Raw genomic sequence first — 20,282 nt, 5'->3', positions numbered from 1 at the left:
CCCTACAGCCTCGCCCAGTCCTCCGGTTGTGACAATAACCAAAACCAAAATCTCCCCCTCCTGGGTTACAACACAAACACAACTCCCAAGCCAACCTGGCTCCCTTTTACGCGTATCCTTATCAGGGTTTCCTCCACCCAGAACTGTCAAACAGATGCTCCCCAGCCATCAGGCTTCTCTCTTATGTTCAGCTCTGCTTGCTCTAACAGAGCTCCCTCCTACTCTTAGGCTGCTAGCAGGGGAACTGGCTCTGGCCTTTGCCTTCTCTGTTTATGAAGGCCAGGCCCTGCCCCCTGGCGGTCAGCTGACCCAATTAGTTGCTTTGGCAACTCACAGCTGTGCTGCCCTATTGAGTGGCAGCTAAGCCTATATCACCATTATCAGTAGCAGGCTCCTTAGTGCCCTGCTACACACCATTATCTAGTAGCAGGCACCCTGTTACACCCTCCAAAAGTGGGAAACAGAAAGAGACAACAAAAAAACCCAATATCAATACCAGAGAGGCTCACGGGCTACATAGCATGGGCCCAACTGGCCTCTTAATCCCTGACCTCCCAGCCCACTCTACACCAATAGGCCCAGGCCCCTAAAGCTCCTAACTGGCCCTGCACTGGGTACGCACTGGGTTCTCCCCTCCATTCTTCGCTCAGCCTGTGGGTTTGCTGGACACTTGGTGGTCCCTCTAGTCACGTCTTCCCCACGTCCCCCACTGGGCAGCTTTATGCAGCTGGAGCCTGTCTTCTGCAGCCCCTCCCACTGCTTAGGCTCTTCATTCCCCACCTGGGGTCTCTCCTTGAGCCTTCCTGAGGCAGCACCAGTCCCACCTGGTGTGACATCTCTAGCTCTGCTGATCTCCCTGGCTCTTTGGAGGTAACTCTAGTCGCCTCTCCCCTCCTGCTCCTTTTGATCTTCCCATCTGAATCCTCTGTCCATGTGACATGCATCCTCCTCTTCTCTCTCTATGCAGTCGCTGGCATCTTCCCCGCCATGGACTTCAAAGAGCTCTTCAGCCCAGTGAGAGGCAGGACTGCCTCTTACCCCCAGTAGGGGTTCTAGGAATGCATTCCCTGCTGATGACCTTCCGGGTCTCTTCTCCCACTCCCTCACCCATGGCTCCTTTTATATCCCCTATCCGGCTCCCGCTGCTCCTATCATCAGCTGGCTGCAGCTTTAAAAAAATGCAGCTAATGAGCCATGCGGGTCCCACTGCCATTTCCGGTTTTGCCGCAGCTCCAGCTACAAGTAAGGGATTTTCTGTTTTCTTTTCTCTTCTCTTGCCTTCCCCAGCATGTTCTGGACCCCAGGGTTCCCCCCTGGCCCCTCACGGTCTGTCCCTTGATTCCTCCCTGTGACATAGTCTTTAACTACCTGAAAGGTGGCTCTAAACAGGATGGAGCTAGACTGTTCTCAGTGGTGGCAGATGACAGAACAAAGAGCAATGGTCTCAAGTTGCAGCAAGGGAAGTTTAAGTTGGATATTAGGAAAAACTCTCACTAGGAGGTAGCGAAGCACTGGAATCAATTACCTAGAGAAGTGGGGGACTCTCTATCCTTGGAGGTTTTTAAGGCCCAACTTGACAAAACCCTGGCTGGAATGATCAAGTTGGGGATGGTCCTGCTTTGAGCAGGGGTTGGACTAGATGACCTGCTGCAGTCCCTTCCTACCCTAATTTTCTATGATTCTATGATTGTTAGGCCTAAAAACAAATGCTATGTAAAATTCCAGTCCCACAATGGGGAGCCCCAGTTGACACAATGTGGCCTCACTTGGATTAAATTCCCTACAAACTTCATGGTTAGAGCCAAAGTATGTTGCTAATGTTATTAAAATCCACTCAAATACAATAAGGGGATTCTTTCTTCCACTACAGGAAATCCCAAACTGTGCCTAAGATCCTGTATTTACTCAAATCTAAGATGATGTATTTTTCCCCATTGAAAACTGGGAGGGGGGGCGGGGCAGAGGAAGCCTTGTCTTGGATTCAAATACCAGGGCTGGGGCCAAACCTGCTGCCACGTCTGCAGTCACTTGACTGTAGCCAGGGTGGTTCAACCTGGCTTGTGAAACAGTGGAGGGAGTGCCTGGCGGGGGAGCACAGAAGAGTCTGTACAGTACCATAAAAGCCTATGAGGGGAAGCATACAATGCAGGAGGGAGCACAGGAGTGACCACATAGTAGAGGGGGAAGACAATAGTGCAGGGGAGACTGCACACAGCAGGCCAGCTGCTGTGGTTCTGGCCCCAGATCTGGCTCTGGCCTTGACCTGGCCAGGAGCCAGTGTCAAACCTGGAGCCAGAGCTGGATCTACTGCTGCCTAGCCAAGGCAAGAGCTGGAGCCAGAGCCACCACATAAAGTCAGCAGCAATGTGGGGGGGCATAGGGGGAAGTGGGCAAATGGCAGAAGGGGGCTAGTGGCAGGAGAGACAAGTCCTGGGCAGGTGTGGGGGAGGTACAGGAGACAGAAGGTCAGACATCAAAAAGACAAGCAGCAGGAAAATGGGAAGCTGGTGGAGAGGCACTGGAGGGAGGAAGGAGAGGAGGCAGGAAAGAAGATTCCAAAGACTGCAGACACTGGGGGGAGGGCAAGGGACAGTGGGGTGCACACACCAAGGGGACAGGTGTTGGAGGGTGCAGGCAGCAGGGGGTACAAATAATGTTTGCGCAGGCTGGGAGAACAAGGGGAGGGGGTCAAGCCACCTACCCCACTGCTGCTTTCCCTGCTACAGTAATGGAGGAAAATCTAAGATAATCCACCAATAATTCAATTCTATATACAGAAAATTATAAGAAATTTATAATTTTCCATGTATAGGTTCTAATTATTTGTCATTGGTTACATTAATCTTTTGTTTCGTGTAAAAGAAACTCGCCAAAGTAATATTTGATCATCGTCAGTGTGGAAAACAACAAGGAATATTGTAATTCATTCCAAGAAGGGTTTTGAGATGTGTTAACTTGGGACTTCATAGTTTCATAGTTGGTAGGGTCAGAAGGGACCTAAGCAGATCATCAAGTCTGACCCCCTGCCATGGCCAGGAAAGAATGCTGGGGTCAAATTACCCCAGCTAAGTGATTATCTAGCCTCCTTTTGAAGATCCCCAGGGTAGGAGTGAGCACCACTTCCCTTGGAAGTTGTTTCTGGATCTGAGCCACCCTGACCGTGAAGTAGTGCTTCCTGATGTCTAGCCTGAACCTACTCTCAGTCAACTTGTGGCTGTTATTCCTAGTTACTCCTGGTACTGCTTGGTGGAACAGGGATTCTCCCATAGCCTGCTGGTCCCCCTTGGCCAGTTTGTAGATGGCCACCAGATCCCTGCTCAGCCTTCTCTTGTGGAGGCTGAACAGGTTTGGGTCCCGTGGCCTCTCCTTGTAGGGCCTGCCCTGCTGCCCCCGATCTTGCGAGTGGCCCTCCTCTGGACCCTCTCAATGCTGTCCACATCCCTCCTGAAGTGCAGTGCCCAGAACTGGATGCAGTACTCCAACTGCGGCCTGATGTATGTGGCATAGAGGGGGATAACCTCCTTGGTCCTGCTTGTGATGCATTTGTGGATGCATGACCAGGTGCAGCTAGCTTTCCTGACTGTGTCCTCACATTGGCTGCCCATGGTCATGTTGGAATCAATAATGACTCCAGGATCCTTTTCTGCCTCTGTGCTGATGAGAAGGGAGTTCCCCAGCCTATAGGTATGCTGCTGGTTCTTCCTCCCCACGTGCAATACTTTCCACTTGTCAGTATTGAATCCCATCCTATTCTCATCCTCCCACCCCTGTAACCTGTCCAGATCTAATTGTAGCAAAAGGTACTACATGTTAATCTTTGGAATTTCAACAAGTTATTTCACTGTGTATAATGAAGATGACTCAGGAATTAATTCATGCCATCTTTCTACAGGTCTATGCCCACAGTTGACCTGTTCCAGTGAAATTAATATATCTCACCTTCCCCCACTTCTTTTCAGCTGTTGGGAAATTTGGTTAGACCAGCTGAGGATAGACACTTCTTCAGCAGATGGAATGAGGATGGTGCAGATATGATAGGGCTATTCCAACAGGCCTTCCTTGTGCCTGAAAATGTTTGAGTGTGCATGTGCACATGTGCCTGACAGAAGGGCTGCTCTTTCTCTCAGTTAGCCAACTGAGGAGGTAAAAGATGAAAATAGTTGACTGGCTCTCATGCTTCATTCTTAATCAATAGCCTTCCCACGTGTATGAGAACCATCTTGCTGCTTGAGCACATAAATTTACATTCCAATAAATCATTCACCCCACATTCAGTGATACCACTGTGAACTGATTTCCAGTGTTGCCATGTTTTCCCCAGTACATATGATAATGTTTCTTTAAACTGCAAGAAACAAATAGGTTAAATGTCACTGGAAATAACTGTAACAGGATAGCATGTACTGTAGCTTAAGTTGTGTTTCAACTTCCATTCTGATCTTTGCTTGGGTCTGTTTTAACTTCCTCTAATTCTTTTTTCAGATGACATTTTAATCTTAAAAATAATATTTAGGGGTTTTTTTTAAGTAGAGTAAAATTGCTTTAGATATTTTTCTAAATAACTACATTTTCCAATAAGACAACTAAACTAGCACTAAAAATAGAAGATTCAAACCTACTTTGCTTTGGAGATCTCAGTGGGTACATCTACATGAGATGCTTAAGGTGGAGTAGACTAATTAACTCCACAGTAAACATCTCAACATCTACCTGTGCAGCCCTATTAAACTGCAGGAAACTAATGAACTCCACATCAGTTTAGTACTTGTAAATGAAGTACTATCCTTCTGCAAAGCCTTTTTGTGAGCAGCAGAGCTCATACTGGTGCTGACACAGCTGGCTGGGGCACAAGGGTGCTTCCGTGTGAGAGCTTCAAAGTCAGAATGGTTTCCCATATTGAAGTGCTCTGAAATATTTTATGCTCAAGCAATCAAAACTACAGCTGCTAAATAATTTATAAACGTTTCTATATCTTTAGGAGTCTTAAACAGCACTAGCTGCTTAAAGGGTTTGAAGTTCTTTAAATTACTTTAAACTATTAAGGAAATCTAATTTGCTTAATCCTTCTAAGTCTTTATTGTGGCTTACACACTTTAAACTGTTTAAGCCTGTCCACATCCTTAAAACATTTTGGACAGTTTATTTAACTTGGAGACTTTCAGATAAGGGAAAGGAAGAAGGCTTGCTCCTGGGCTGGACAAAAAGAGGAACAACACACTATACATGGTGGAGAATGCAGGCATTCTAAGTTTAACTCCGCAATTTATCCACATTTATCAGCCAGGGGATAGAGTGTTACTATTTCTCCCCTCCTCCAAGAGTAAGTTGCTGACTAAGTGGCAATGCCCTTTTGAGGTCCTGCAGAAAGTAGACAAGTTAAATTATGAAGTCTGCCTAGTAGGCAAATGGCGGGGTTCACAGATGCATCACATCAACCTGCTAAAGTCCTGGAGGGCCTGAGAAGCCTGTATGGTCTGTACATGTTTGCTTGGAGCTGTTCTGGGTATTCTAGATCCCTCACCAGATCCTATGGCTGGCTTCATCCTGAGGGAGACTTTGACCCCAACTATGCTGATTGAACACCAGATAATATTCAAGCCAGGCTTTGCAATTCAGAAGGGTTACTCAAGAATTCCAGCACAGCTGAGGGAAATGGTAAAACAAGATGTTAAGAAGAAGCTGGACCTAGGGGTTATTGAGGAATCTGCCAGTGAATGGAGTTTCCCAATTTTTTTGGTGCCAAAGCCTAGCAACACTGTCCAGTTTTCTATCGATTTCCATAAAGTCAATGAAGTTTTGAAGTGTGATGCATATCTTATGCCCAGAATAGATTAACTGCTGGAAAGAATAGGCCATGCAAATTACATAAGCATCCTGGATTTAACAAAAGGGTATTGGCAAATATCTCTGGATCCAGTGTTCCAAGAAAACACAGTCTTTGCAACACCCAGGGGACTCTACCACTTCTGAACTCTAATTTTTGGTCTCCACAGGGCCCCTGTAACCTTCCAATCTAGTAGATAACATATTTCACCCACACCAGGTAGATGTGGCTGCCTGTCTGAACAATGTAGTGATATTTACCAACAGGTGGGTGGAACAGCTCTAGCGGGTGAGAAAAATGCATGGTCAAGACAAGCAATTGACTTCAGGGCAACCCCTACTAAATATCACCTGGGATGCATGGACACTAGATATCTAGGATATATACCGAACAATGGCAAGATCAGGTCTATAATAGACAAAGTAAAGGCCCTGATGGAATCTCATGTCAGTAACCAAATAGGTAAAAATATTTTTAGGGTTAACAAGCTACTACTGGTGATTCATTCCACAATTTGCTGCTATCATGACCCCACTAACTGAAGGGATCACATCAAAGGATGCAGCTGTCACCTAAGTGTGAGGTAGCATTTGGTATAGTAAAATGGCTACTTGGTAGTGTGTTGGTCCTATGCAGCCTGAACATAAAAAGGGAATTCATATTACAGACGGATGCATTGCAGTAAGGCTTGGGGGGCTGTACTCTGCCAGGAGTTTAAAGATGGAGAACACCCCACCCTGTATCTCAGCAGGAAGCACCTCCCTGGGAGCAAAAATATAATATGATAGAAAAGGATTCTCTAGCAATTACTTGGGCAGTTTAGGCCCTCTATTATTACCTTCTAGGGGCCTGAATTCTTTTGGTCACTGACCGCATATGCCCTTTAGCGGGGCTTAATGCTATGCGGAAGGCCAACCCCAGTTTGACAAGATAGTATTTGTTCCTGCAGCCTTTTGATTTTTCATTACAGCACCACCCTGAGACTGTGCATGCAAATGCAAAGTTCTTCTTCCAAGGGAAGGTGGGGAAGAAAGGGAGGGGAATTAAAACATGGAAGAGTGTATCATGGGCTCCATTCTTGGGGGGGTATGTAACAAGGTGCATGGCTCAGGGGCTGCAGCCCAACTGCAGGATGTTAGAGGGTCATAGCCTGCCTGCCTGCCTAAGAGCACTGAAGCAGCTGATAAGGATGATTGCCTGGCCCTAGAGCAAGTTAAAAGTTCCCAGAGAGTAATGTTGGGGAGGAGGGAAATGAGAAGAAAGGCAACAGTGCAGTACTGTGGTGAAGCCCTTACCTTGGATAGATGAGGTAGAGGGGAATTTTGTTGATGTTTTGTTATTCTGTTTAGTTTAAGGTAAGAAAAGGGGAAGCCTGGCTCCTGGACTTAGCTAAAAGAGGAACAACCAGCTATAATTGTATATAATTATTTTAAATTATATAAAGTTATAAACTGTATAAAGCTTTATCATTTATAAATGTCAAAAATTATGAAGTCTTATAATGATAAGTTATACAGTTAAGGACCCTGGGCTCTTGCAACATTAATTCAGCTACTCTGCATGCTTTTAATATTTTGTACCTTTTCTTCTTTGTTAAATGTAAATCTTACCATATTGTCATTGGATATTAAGGCAAACAATAGTATATACAATATATAGAATCTGGCATTAGGCTGATATTTATAACTTTGAATTTTTTGACTTTTCACATTCTGGATTTTCAAACTTTTTAAAAGCCTAGCTGTTTGCATGATCTTAAAAAGGTGTTACTAATAATACTAGCATAAGGATTCCTTCAGGATAGAGTAGGTGCTACTTTATTTTAGCCACACATTCCTTTACAGTCTGTTTTGAAAGTACTTCCCCTGCTATATACTAACATCAGGAATGCTTCATGTTGCATTTATTATACTGGTTGTGATAACACTAGGCACTGTATAAATTAAACCATCTTAATTTGTTAGTGCAAGGTTTCTAAAATATAATATAAATCTGGGATGGTTTGGATTTTCATTTAGGACCTTATCCTTAAAGTGCCATTCAAGTCAATAAAGATGTCATTACACTGGAATTGGTGAGCTTTGTATAAAAATAATTTGTGATCAAACCCAAATTATTCTCAAGAATAAAATAAAACTGTTATGTTTTCAGGTTAAATTACAATATACAATACACTTTCATAATGTTAAGAGAAACAGAGGATGGCAAAAGGGAAAAAAAAAAGCAAAAGAGAAAAGGTGATTGGGATGAAGGCAGGCCAAATGGATAACTTGAAAGGAACTGAACACCTGCCTTGTCTGAACTGTTAATCTGAAAAATATGTTGCAAATTCTTAAGGCAGGTGGCACTAATTCATCTAGTCAAGGCATGTGCATTTATCAATAGTGGCTTCTTCATGCGGGGGTCACAAAAAATAAGTAATATTTTTTCCTTCATTTCAGAAGGTTTGTGGTATCTGTATTTTTTACCCAAAAAAATCTGTATTAGGATATCCTCATGTATTTGCTCTCATATGTAAGTTGCAAATGATAAGAAAATTGTGTCTGACATATTTAAAATGGAAAAGAAGGGAAAAAAATATCAATGTTATCAAACTGTTTTCAGGAGAAAGCTGAACTCCTGAATGACTACTTTGCTTCAGTATTTCACCAGGCCAAGGAGAAAATCATGCCAGGTAGGGTACAGAATGGGCATAGTAGGAATGCCTTCCTACTATTGCTGCAGAACTGGTGCATGATCAATTTAAAAAAATAGACATATATAAGTTAGCAGGCTCAGATGGACTTCATCAGAGAGTGCTGAAGGAGCTGACTGAAGTAATTGTGGAACCTCTGGCAAAACTTTTCCAAAACTCGTGGCGCTCTGGAGAGATCCCTGAGGACTGGAAGAGGGCCAATGTTGTGCCCATCTACAAGAAGGGGAGGAAAGAGGACCTAGGTAACTGTAAGAAAATTAACCTAACTTCTATCCCAGGGAAAATCCTGGAAAAAAATCATTAAGGAGTCTAAGTGTGATAAGCTTGCAGAAGGTAGGATTCTGAACGACAGCCAGCATGGCTTTGTCATGGGCAGGTCTTGTCTTATCAACCTCATCTCCTTCTAGGGCCAGGTAACTCGCCACCTGGATAAGAGAGAGGAGGTTGACATTGTATACATTAACTACCAAAAGGCCTTTGATTTGGTATCCCATGATGTTCTCCTGAGAAAATTAAAGGATTGCAGGCTTAACTGTGTGACAGTTAGGTGGGTAGGAAGCTGGCTGTGGGGCAGGACCCAGAGAGTTCTAATGAACGGATTTGTGTCATCCTGGCGAGAAGTGGCCAGTGGTGTCCCTCAGGGGCTCTGCTTGGTCCACTGCTTTTCAACAACTTTATCATTGATTTGGATGTGGGGATGAAGAGCTCACTGGTCAAGTTCTTAGATGACACCAAGTTATGGGGAAGCATGGTCACACTTGAGGATAGGCTGCACATACAGGTGGACCTAGATAGGCTAGCAAGTTGGGTGGATCGGAACCAGACAAAGTTCAGCATTGAGAAATGTAAGGTGCTCCACCTGGGGATGAACAATCCCCTACACACCTACAGGTTTGGCAGTGCCAAATTGACTAACACCATGAATGAAAGGGACCTAGGGGTAATAATAGACCACAGTATGAATATGAGATGGCAGTGTGACGCTGTAGCCAGCAGGGAAAAATAATACTCTGCATCAATCAATGTATCTCCAGCAAAATCAAGGATGTGATTCTTCCACTTTATTTGGCATTGGTGAGACCAGAGCTGGAATACTGCATCCAGTTCTGGGCACCACACCTTAACAAGGACATGAAAAAGCTTGAGAGAGTCCAGAGAAGAGCCACCCATATGATCAGAGACTTGCACAGCAAGCCATATGAGGAAAGGCTGAAGGACGAGCCTAAAAAAAAAAAAGAGAAGGCTGAGATGAGACTTGGCAGCACCTTACTGCTACATCAGGGGAATACATCAGTAGGTCAGCAAACAACTGTTCACCAGAGCACCCTTGGGGAAAAATAGGAGTAATGGCCACAGATACCTGAAAGACCATTTCTGACTCAACATTAGGGAAAACTTCTTCACAGTTAGGGTGTCCAGACTGCAGAGGTGCTGCAATCACCTACCCTGGAAATCTTCAAGAGAAGACTGGATGGTCATCTTGCTGGGGTCATCTAACCCCCAGTTATATTTCCTGCCTAGTGCAGGTGGGGGCTGGACCTGATGATCTTCTGAGGTCCCTTCCAGCCTTACAATCTATAAAACTTGAAAATGCAAATTAAGCATTTCCTAGCTAAGAACTGAAACTAAGTATAAAATATTTTTATATTTCTTCCTAGAACTTACTTTATTAAGCACATTAAAAATAGACTTGCTGAGTTCAACAATTTTAATAGTGAAGTCATTAGGCAAATCATTGTCATTAGGCAAAAGTCATTAAGCAAATGACAACCAATTGGGTTGTCATTTTTTGCAAATATCAGAAAAGACAGCTAGTAGGTTGTCACAAAGCGGTATTACAGGAATAAAAGTACTTACATAAATGAAACTCCTACTTTGTATGAGGGTCTGTAGACAATGAACTTGAATCTTTCCAAACATTGATTAATTAGTTAAGCACACTTTAATACACTTAGGAAATAAGTTAATATTTTACTGAGTTTTACAGGTGGGTAAACTGGAAAAAATCACTTCACTTCTGCTACAACATTCACTGATCATTAATGATCTTTTCCAGTGACCTTAAACATTTTAGCTTCATTGCCATTCTTGGAACCAAAGTAAATAAAAGTGCTCTATTCCTGATCACCTGTGAAAGTGCTGTCAAAGTGAACAGATGCAGTACTTCAGTATGTTGTCCTGCTCAGCTAAACTATATCCTAGTGGCCTAGTCATGTCTCAGTCCTTTTGGAATATCTTCTTTAATTTTTTTTTCTGTTATGCAAAATGGGAGTTAGATGCCCAGATAAATTAAGTATCAGGCCTACAGTTCCTTTAAAGGCCAAAGAGGGATTTTTTCTTCTCCTTTTTTTGGGACGGAGGGGATTCTATATCTATTGGATACCTCCCAAATCTTCCAGAATAAGAAGGCTCACTGACCCTTGAAGGTTTAAATTAACTTTCTTCCCAGGTCCTTTAAAAAGGGGCCTCATGACATTTTTTCCATATAAAATGTCATGGTTTTTTTTCTAGGAGCATTTTTCTCTTGCATACCTGAAATGGGAAATCCAATAGCTGAATCCAGCTCTGTTCTAATTCAGAAGCTTTTTAACATACAGATGTTAAAAAGTAAAACATCTACATAAAAGCTGCCAAAGGCAACTTAAAGTTTAGGTGTCAAAAGGCAACATGATAAACATATTTGCTCTGGCATTCAAGACCAAAACGGGAAGTTACCACTTTAGTTGCCAAATCTCCTAGTTATTTTGCACTGTCATTCATAAATAACTGCAAGTTAACACAGGAACTTCTTCCCTAAGGGAATGTCTGGACTTTCAGGCTGCTTTGGCAGAAGGTGCTTGCTCTGAGCAAAGAGTGTTTAAAGGCCAACAATCCCATATCCAACTATATGAGTAGGCTGAAATCTGCTGTACCTGTAGTTCCTACTCTGTATCTATGAAAGACATTGTAATATCAACACAAAGAAGGCATTGATTAATATGGTGGCTATAGCAGTTATATCGTTCAGTGTTTTCAATATAATAATGGATTTTTTTTTCAATTTATGTTTAGACCTACTGGTTTCAATAGGACTATTTGCAGGGTATGATACTCAGGGTATACACAGACATGACAACTGTAGACATCAAAGGACACCTGTGTAAGCTGCTGTGATGCTTCAGTCACCTCTGTAGGTGCAATTTTTGTTTCATTCAGTGTTAAAAGTTAGCACAAGTTAGCTAGCTTACACTGCTACATGATCATGCAACTGTCACAGTTACAAAATAACAGCTGCTGCACTGTCCCTCCCCTTTTAAATTATGTTTGTCCATACCCTCAGTGGGTTATATCGGCTGCTGGACACAGCTCCATTGGCTTCAGTGCAACTATCAATTTTAGCTAGGAGAATATAGCAAAAGAAAGAAACGTAGCAGAATTTGAGTGATTTACTTTAAGTGAAAATTTCAAGATAAGTGTGAATGGCTTATTAGGAGGTTCCTATTTAGAAGTCAGCCTGTTACTCAGAGCCCAGTATCACTTAAAAAAAATGGTGCCCAAACTTTTTTGTCCTGCAGGCTGGATGGGGAATATCAGATCCATCTGCTGGACAGCCCAACCCTGATGCATCTGCTGGGTGGCAGGGATGGGGAGCAGCCCTGTCCCAATCCAGCTGCATGGGGTAGAGAAACCCCAATCCTGACATGGAGGAAGAGGGTGGGGTGGCAGCCCAGCCCTAATCCAGACATGCAGGGCAAGGTGGGACAGAGCAACCCTGATCTGGCCCCTTGGGGCTTGGGGGGCAGTGGGATGGAATGGTCCTGATCCAGACATGCTGGGGAGGGTAGTGGAGAGCAGCCCAGGGTTGGGTGAGTAAGGTGGAGTAGCTCTATCTAGATGTGTGAAGCAGGCAGTGAACAGCCCAGCCCTGATGCCAGTGTGCAGCAATGGTTCAGGCAAGCAGGACTGCCAACCCCTCAGGATTGCCCTGAAGTCTACAGGACTTAGATATAAATCTCCTAGAGACTGCTGAGAGTCACACAGGAGATAAATGATAAGGAATTCATTAAAATAAATGTTAAAAGTTGAATCCAATCTATACAGTAGTCCAGTTGTTTTTTACAAGTAATAGTAATGTGCATTTGCCTTCCAGACAAAGTCTACGGTACGGCATTATGTCATGTGATGAAACAGAATTCAGAATAAGCAACCGTATGGACAAGGCTGGATGCCGACACACAGAGCTTCCCTATGCCCCACCTGCCAAATTTTTTTTTACAACCCATGGGGATCTCCATGGACCAGATATCATGGCTCCATGGGCCACATTTGGCCCATGAGCTGGAGGTTGAGCACCCCTGCTTTACAATAACTGCTTGTCTTTTTTATAAATGTTCAGATGTTGGCTATGTGTTTCCTACCTAAACAGGCAAATGGTGAGCATTTCTTCTTTGCCTGTGTCTAATCTGTGTAGTCACAAGCAAAGTTACTCGAATTCTAGCTGCATGTCAAGACATGAAAACTTGAGAGCTTTGGATTGGGGAGGGGGGTACATAGATTTTTATTAGTGTTAACCAAACCTGTTCAATCATGTAAAAAAGTATACCAGGAAAATGGAAGCATGAAAGTCACTTTTTTCATCCTACAAAGAATCTTTTCCCAAAGTGTGCTTATTTCATTTCAGAGAAAATCAGACAGGATGGAATCACATTACCTGCTACCCACAACTAACCATGCACAGTCCCCAGAATGCCCAGGCATTCTAAGGTAATGCCAAACAGATGATATTTCTGGGAATGGTTTTGCAACATCTAACCACAATCTGCATTTCTACCATGCCAACATCACTCCAAGAAGTATCGTTTTAAATAAGCCAGTCCTGGGACTGCAGTAAGAAACTTTCCATATTTGCCCTCTATATTTTGGATCTACCACCAAATATTTTAAGATTCTCTTCGATAGAACTATGAGAAAACCAGGTAAAATTATGTCAGGGGTTGGTCTGAGAACAATACACATGTTGCTCGCATTAATGTCTGAATATCAGAATAAAACAGCAGTAACTCCACTGCAGTTGGTAAAATCATAGGGATATAAAACCAGCATAAGAGATCTAGGTCCAGGACATTTAATATATAAATTTTTTTGACTATCTGCTACCTGCTTTTGTGCTTGAGTTGGAAGGAGGGGAAACTTGTGGTGCTACAGTAATTAATGAAAATGGGTAAGGGCTATATTTTGTCCTTTAGCTATCAGGAGAACACAGACAATAAGAAAATACATTAGGGAACTCAAGCGATAAACTCACCTGGGTACAGTTGCTTTGTTGGGGCACTGAGTTGTGCATTTTTTGAAACTCTGTAAGCGACATCTGATCCTTTTGAATCCCTTCTATTTGTGCAAAATCCTGCTGTTCTTGATACTCCTTCTGGTGAATTGTGAAATTCTAATGCTTTTAGCACATCAACTGGTTCAGCTGAAAAAGTAGGGGAAAAGTACAACAGAAAGTTATTCGCATTTCCAGTTTAATTCTGCAGTCTTTAAAAGCAAATTAATTTCATTACAAAATGCCTGCACTTCATTTAAGCATAGCAATAGCTATATCATATTTTGATTTACTGCAGGCAATTCCTAGACTAGGATAGTATTTTTTTTCTCAACAAATAAGTAGGAGCTCATTATTTCCTTTGTCAGATAGTTAAAATCATATTTTTTTTAATCAGCTGACTCATGCACTATTGAGATCTATTATTCCATCAATATAGCAAAACCTAGACAGTGGCAGTCACAACACACATTCCCATAAGAAATTAATTTTCATACATGGAATTGTTTTAAAGAGCTTTTAATGTATGTCATCCATACTCAGCTACCAAACATGATTTTCTCTCACCTATAGCACTGAAACATGTTCTAACCACCTGGGACCAAATGTGCAGACTCCTATCCAGAGATTAGAAGTGAAGGAGTTAATTTCATCCCAGATCTGTCTAATCGTCTGTGCTGCCTGCATACACTTAACATGGATGGAGCCATTGTCCTCCTGACCACACTAGAAAAGAGATGTGCTGGGGTTTTAGTCTGACAGTAAAAATCAGGAGGGGTTACCTCCAGAAAGAAGGCTAGAGGCAGTCAACTGATTAAGTAGATTTTTTTTTCCTCTGGAATTTGGCTGGACTGATCCATACTTCTGATCTTTACTTGGGATTTTAGCTGAAAGATGTCCTGTGGTAAGTGTCTGGCTCTTTAAAAAAGCAAGGATATTCTTTGTTAACTTTTTTACTCTTCCAGAGCTGATTCAGCACCTGGTAGGTATATGACCTCTTGCTCCAACAGCCTGTTCTACCACCTCAGATTCTGTCATTAATCCTTTTGAAACTATTGCTGTTGATAATTACTTCTCAGGTATGAAAATGATGAAATACTGATTTCAGATTTTGTATCAGGCATTCCAAGATGACAGGGAAAACATCTTTGCTGTTGTCAAACATGTGGAAACCATGCCAGATAGGTCAGGAAAAGGACTTCATAAGTAAAGCCTTTAATCATTTCTAGGTAAAGGTCCAAATGCTCATTTATTACTGTGTTGCAAAAGTGCATAGGAGACCTATAAGGGGCCAAGAGCCCAGTGTGTCACACTGTACACAGAGCAAGACAATGGTCCCTGCCTCAAAGACCTTACATGCTACATAATCTAAGATAAGGAAGGCAAATTCCTCAGCCATATCTGGCCCATAGAGGCAAGTCATCTGGCCAGTGAGGCTTCTAGTGGGCTAGCCAACCCACCCCTGCAGGCTGAATTCGGCCCACAGGGCTTGTCACTTGAGCTGCTGGAGCCACTGTGTCAATGCAGCTCCTGAGCCCCAACAGTTAACACTACTACTATTCAGCCTCCTCCCGCTCTGGCCTGATGCTAAATTGACAGTTTTTAACTTCCACTCGCAACTAAAATCAGCAGCAGAGGGAAAGGGGAGAGCACGTGGCAGTTGCATTTAACCACCCAGTTTCCAGAGCTGCACCAACACAGTGGCTCCAAAGCTAGTGATAAACGTTCTCACCACTGCTTATAGGTCTTCTGGTCAAATTCATATCTGGACCACGGGCCAAATTAGTTTGACACTCTGGTCTTAAAACTTAATACATTCATAAATCAAACCTAGGTTGTAATTGTCCTGTGACTGCTGGATGACATGAAATTATTTTAGAATCTAAATCCAGGTCTTAACCAAGTGTCAACATAACAAAAACCACTCTTGCAATCTTCACTCTTTGGCACTCCCACTTGCTATCACAGTAGGGCCAAGTATTAAATGGCAAAGAATGAACTATTTTTCCTTCAGTAGAGGGAGTGGGGTGAAGTCCCTCACATTACACTGCCCCTGCTGAATCTTTCTAGGTGAAAGTAGGACAGGGAATCTGGCGCTCTTCATGAGACTTGAATCACTCAATTGAAAAAAGTCCTGGAAACAGATCTTTTTAATGATCACTTTAACTCTGGGACCAATCTTTGCAGTAGGCAAATCTATTCCTCCTTTTTTAAAAGACTCTGTTTTCAGATTAAATGACTTCCCACTGTAAAAGCTGAGCAAAGCAAATTTCAACACAATGTAACTGCTAAAAATGTTCCTGTTCATGAAGTGTCAACAGATGGCAATTTTTATTCATTTGCTCTCTATTGACCATTCATTTCCTTAGGGCATTTATGTAATAGCAAAAATGAAAATCACTATTTCCAAATATTCTTCTATTTGGGTGAATGATTGCCAAGAGAAAATAAAAGTTTGAAAACACAGACAGAACAAAATTCTCATTAGAGTAACCAAAATAAGTTTTCCCACTATTTGCACAGCTCTAGCCACTGTTTTTAAATGTCTAGAGCAATTGTGTGTCTTCAGTTCTCATTTTACTACTTCTTAGCATTTCATAAATCATTGTTATACATTCTCTATCACTAACACATGTGAGCAAACTTAAACTGTAATCCTTCATCCTAGTCAATCTATTGCACTGCCAGCATGCAGATACATAATCAAAAGCATTGAAGTTTGTGGTAAAACCCAACCTTGCATTACTCCAAAAATGGACTTTCTAAACAAAATCTTTTCCAAGGTCTCCCTAATAGAATTTATGCTTCCATCTGGAAATATATTTTTAGCAAACATTATATGTGAGCTTCTACGAGATGTTTTTTTTTTTTAAATAACTCAGCCGCTAATATTTCCATTCTGCATCAAATGAAGGCCTGAATATTTATCACAAGCAAGTATATTCTGAAAGAATCCTAGGAAATACATCTCCTATAAACTGATTACATCTACCTGGAAGTTTCTAATTATTTAAACGTTCCTAAAAAATTGTTTCAAAATTGAATACTCAAATTCATAGAGACTAAAAGTATAGGCCCAAACTTTGCAAGTGCTGGCCTGTACTTTAAGAACGGTGAGAGGTGATATGTATTAATTAAGCCATCCACTTATGACACTTGAAATATCAATAATGCTCCCCTCAAAACAAGATTATTTATTATTCATAATTTATTGTTCTGCTACTTAAAAAGTTCCAATAAACAAACATAACAACGTTCTAAATGGTCATTTACAGACTATGAATAGTCACAATTAATACTTTGCAAGCAGCCCATAGGTCAAAATGCGTTTCCAACAGTTAAATAATTTCCATAGAAAAATATAGCAAAACTTGTTCACAATGATTTGCAGATTGAAAAGGGTATTTTATTCAAAAGAAATATCTGAACGTCTCCAATCATTATGCATGTTTTGCCTTAAAAAGGACCCCAAACAACAAAGGAACTTTCTCTGATCTTTGAAACAGTTTTGGTTGACCATCAAATTGACTGGCATCATGGAAATTACAAAACTGATTACAAAAGCAACTTTAAGAGAAGGTCATGCACCACAATGAATAAAGGAAGTTTTCCACAACCCACAATGCTGGGTGTTAAACTTTGAAGCGTGTCATTCTAAGGAGATTTTCTCTTCCAGACACAATAATCATTCAGCTCTTGACCTCATGGTGAAGTCAGAGACCCTGATGCTCATCCACATTGGCACTCGGATCACTTTTGACTAATTCCATCATTGCATTACTTTCTATTACATCATTAATAGGGTTCTTATACAAAAACCTTTTTTAAAGGGTCTCTTATTCAGCACAGTAGTATTCAGGTACTGTTTCCTAGATCAGTGGTGCTCAACATTTCAGCCCCATGAGCCAGATGAATAGCACAGGACTGGTCTGTGGGCGATTGAACCCTGCTTGCCCAGGTCAGGCCAGGATCAGGTCCTGGGGCTCCATACCACCTCTTTGCACTAGATTTGGTCTCCTGGGCCCCACATCACTCCCATGAACTAAGATCAGCCTCTGGGTCCCTACAACACCCTTGCCCAGCCCCAGGAACCAGGATCAGGGTGCAGGGCTCCACGCTGCCCTGGGCACCCAATCTAGCTCACAGGGCCACAGCCTACAGGGCCCTCCATGGATGTGTAGGGAACCCCATGGGCTGGATGACACTGTTAGGGTCAGATCTGGATGTGGATCAGGGGTTGATCAATTCTGCCCTAGATAATAATGAAATGATAAAGGTTTCACTGCAACAGTAGAGTTGTGTTTGAAACATCTCCTGGGGGAAAAAACCCAAAACAAATAGCTGTTAAATCACATCATGCCATTGAGTGCATGAAGTAGTAGTATACAGGATTTGGTCCTTGGGGGTGGGAATGGAAAGGGAGGTGGGGAGAAAGCAGCTACTAAACGAACATGCACAAATGACTCTTCATATGTATAAAATGGGCATATGTCCTCCTTCTGAGACAAAATTAATTGTGCACATAAGAATTAAGATGGCAAGTCTTAAAATGTGGTTGCTTGTTTGTCGTAGTGCATTGGCAAAAAAGTCTTAGATTCTGCAAATGGATCCATTCACACAGAACTTTATGGCCACAATGAACCCCTCCTTGGACTAAAGAACCACAGACAAACAGATGAGAATCAGATTAGAATCCAAAGATGCCCCACTAGATCAAAGGTCAACCCTGTGCTTGTTACAACATGGAGTCCTCCTAAGTCCTAGACTGAATTGAAAAAGCAGGTTTCCAGTTTCTGAGTGCTGGGCAATGGAGAACCCATACACAGGGATATTTCATCCCACTAAACATCATTAAGATCTCAGCTGCACATCTGCCCCTCTCAGGAGCAGGATATTGCCAAGAGACACTAGTTCTCTTCCTCTGTGTATGTTAGTGAGTGTTGCACACCTGAAACTAGAAAAAATAGTTTTGTGCTTTAGAGATTTCTGGTATGACATGGAGGCTTAAGGGCCTCTTATTCAAAAACAGTCTTGAAATATACATGAATATCATACTGCCTTTTAATTTGCTTTAAAGTGATGATGTTAGGCATAATATAGATGCTCCATGTCCCAAAAAGAAAAGCCAAGGAACAAAAGTTTCTTAAAGAATAGTATCTTTAAAGTAAAAACATTTGTGTATTTCAAATATTTAAATTTACAAGATTAAAATCTGCTCTTGGTTATTAATAGAATTTTGAAATAACTCCACTTATTTTGGTGAATCTCTTCAAATTTACACCAGTGTAAGTAAGAACAGAATTTGGTCCATAGTAGTCCATACTGAATTTAATATTTGAAGCATGTTTGATTATCTCTTGCTTTTGAGGCTTGTCCTACACTGGAGAAACAAATACCTATAGACCAAAAACTGAAAAAAAAAACAATGGCACAAAAGGATTTAGTAAAGGTGTTTTATTTTTGGTCACCATTTTCAACCCTAGACTTTTGGGGCACTTTTACATGTGCTCTGTGGGTGAGGGCGGGGGCGTACTTTAATTAGAACAGTTCCTAGAGCAACTCTAATTAAAGCACCACATCATTTCATATATCAGCATCCCCACACTTCAAAATGGTGGTAGGGGCACCTGAATTAAAGCTCATTTGATATGGGAGGTTGATACATGGGACATGAGAAGTTGCTGGAGTGCAGTAATTACCGTGCTTCAGCAGACTGCTCTGATGCACTGTAATTATAGCGAGTGTACAGACACCCTTTTTTTCCCAAAATACTACAGTGACTTATTAGATCTTGTAGATTAATAACCAGTATATTTTACTTAAAAATTAAATGTAATTATTTTTGAAAAGTGACTAAAGAAAGGAAGCATGATTCCAATCTTGGCCCACATTGATCTCTTTATTCACAAGTGAAAGATGCATTGCCTTCCATCAACTTCTACACAGCATGAATTTAGAATTAAGTATGTGGCCTGTATTATATCATTAATACTACAACACTACCCATGCCATTCTCATTTAGAAGCAGGTTCTTATATTGTGATTTAGATTGCATAGTACCTTACTCTGTAAGCAGTAACAGTGATTGAGGTGGGAGTCTCCCTTGAATTGAGTAATCAGTGGTGGTAAGGGTGGAACATTATAGCTCATAATAGGTATTATTTTATAACACCATAAATATGCAACATTCTTTTGATGCAAATCCAAGAGTCCATTCCCTCACTGCTCTCCTGCTTAATATAAAGCCTAGAGTCAGTTAGTGTGTCTACAAGTGCAACTAATCTGGGAGCAGCTTACTCTAGAGTAAATTAATCTATGGTAAACTTTCCCAGGCACATGTCTACATGAGAAAATATACAGAAGCAGATTTGCTGCTAATGGCAGCAATCTGCTCCCACCCCCATCGGCCCTACACCAACCCCCTGCAGCAGCCGGGGGAACTCTAGGCTCCCCCTAGGTGG

The 20,282-nt window shown here is 41.9% G+C and overlaps 1 protein-coding gene across 9 annotated transcripts in view; it reads right to left on the bottom strand.

Moving 5' to 3' along the window:
• COL11A1 (collagen type XI alpha 1 chain) overlaps nt 1-20,282 on the bottom strand; it is a 256,244-nt gene that overhangs the window by 224,576 nt on the left and 11,386 nt on the right. For all 9 annotated transcript variants that reach the window (XM_090048879.1, XM_090048883.1, XM_090048880.1 and 6 more), the window contains exon 2: nt 13,804-13,971. In XM_090048879.1, the coding sequence (XP_089905005.1) occupies nt 13,804-13,971 (168 nt within the window). The remainder of the gene's footprint in view (nt 1-13,803; nt 13,972-20,282) is intronic.

Source organism: Crocodylus siamensis, chromosome 5 (genome assembly GCF_052110815.1).
Source record: "Crocodylus siamensis isolate JL-2025a chromosome 5, ASM5211081v1, whole genome shotgun sequence".
Classification (NCBI taxonomy): domain Eukaryota; kingdom Metazoa; phylum Chordata; order Crocodylia; family Crocodylidae; genus Crocodylus; species Crocodylus siamensis.
The sequence above is the reverse complement of the archived record's forward strand: the minus strand, read 5'-3'. Positions and strand labels throughout refer to the sequence as shown.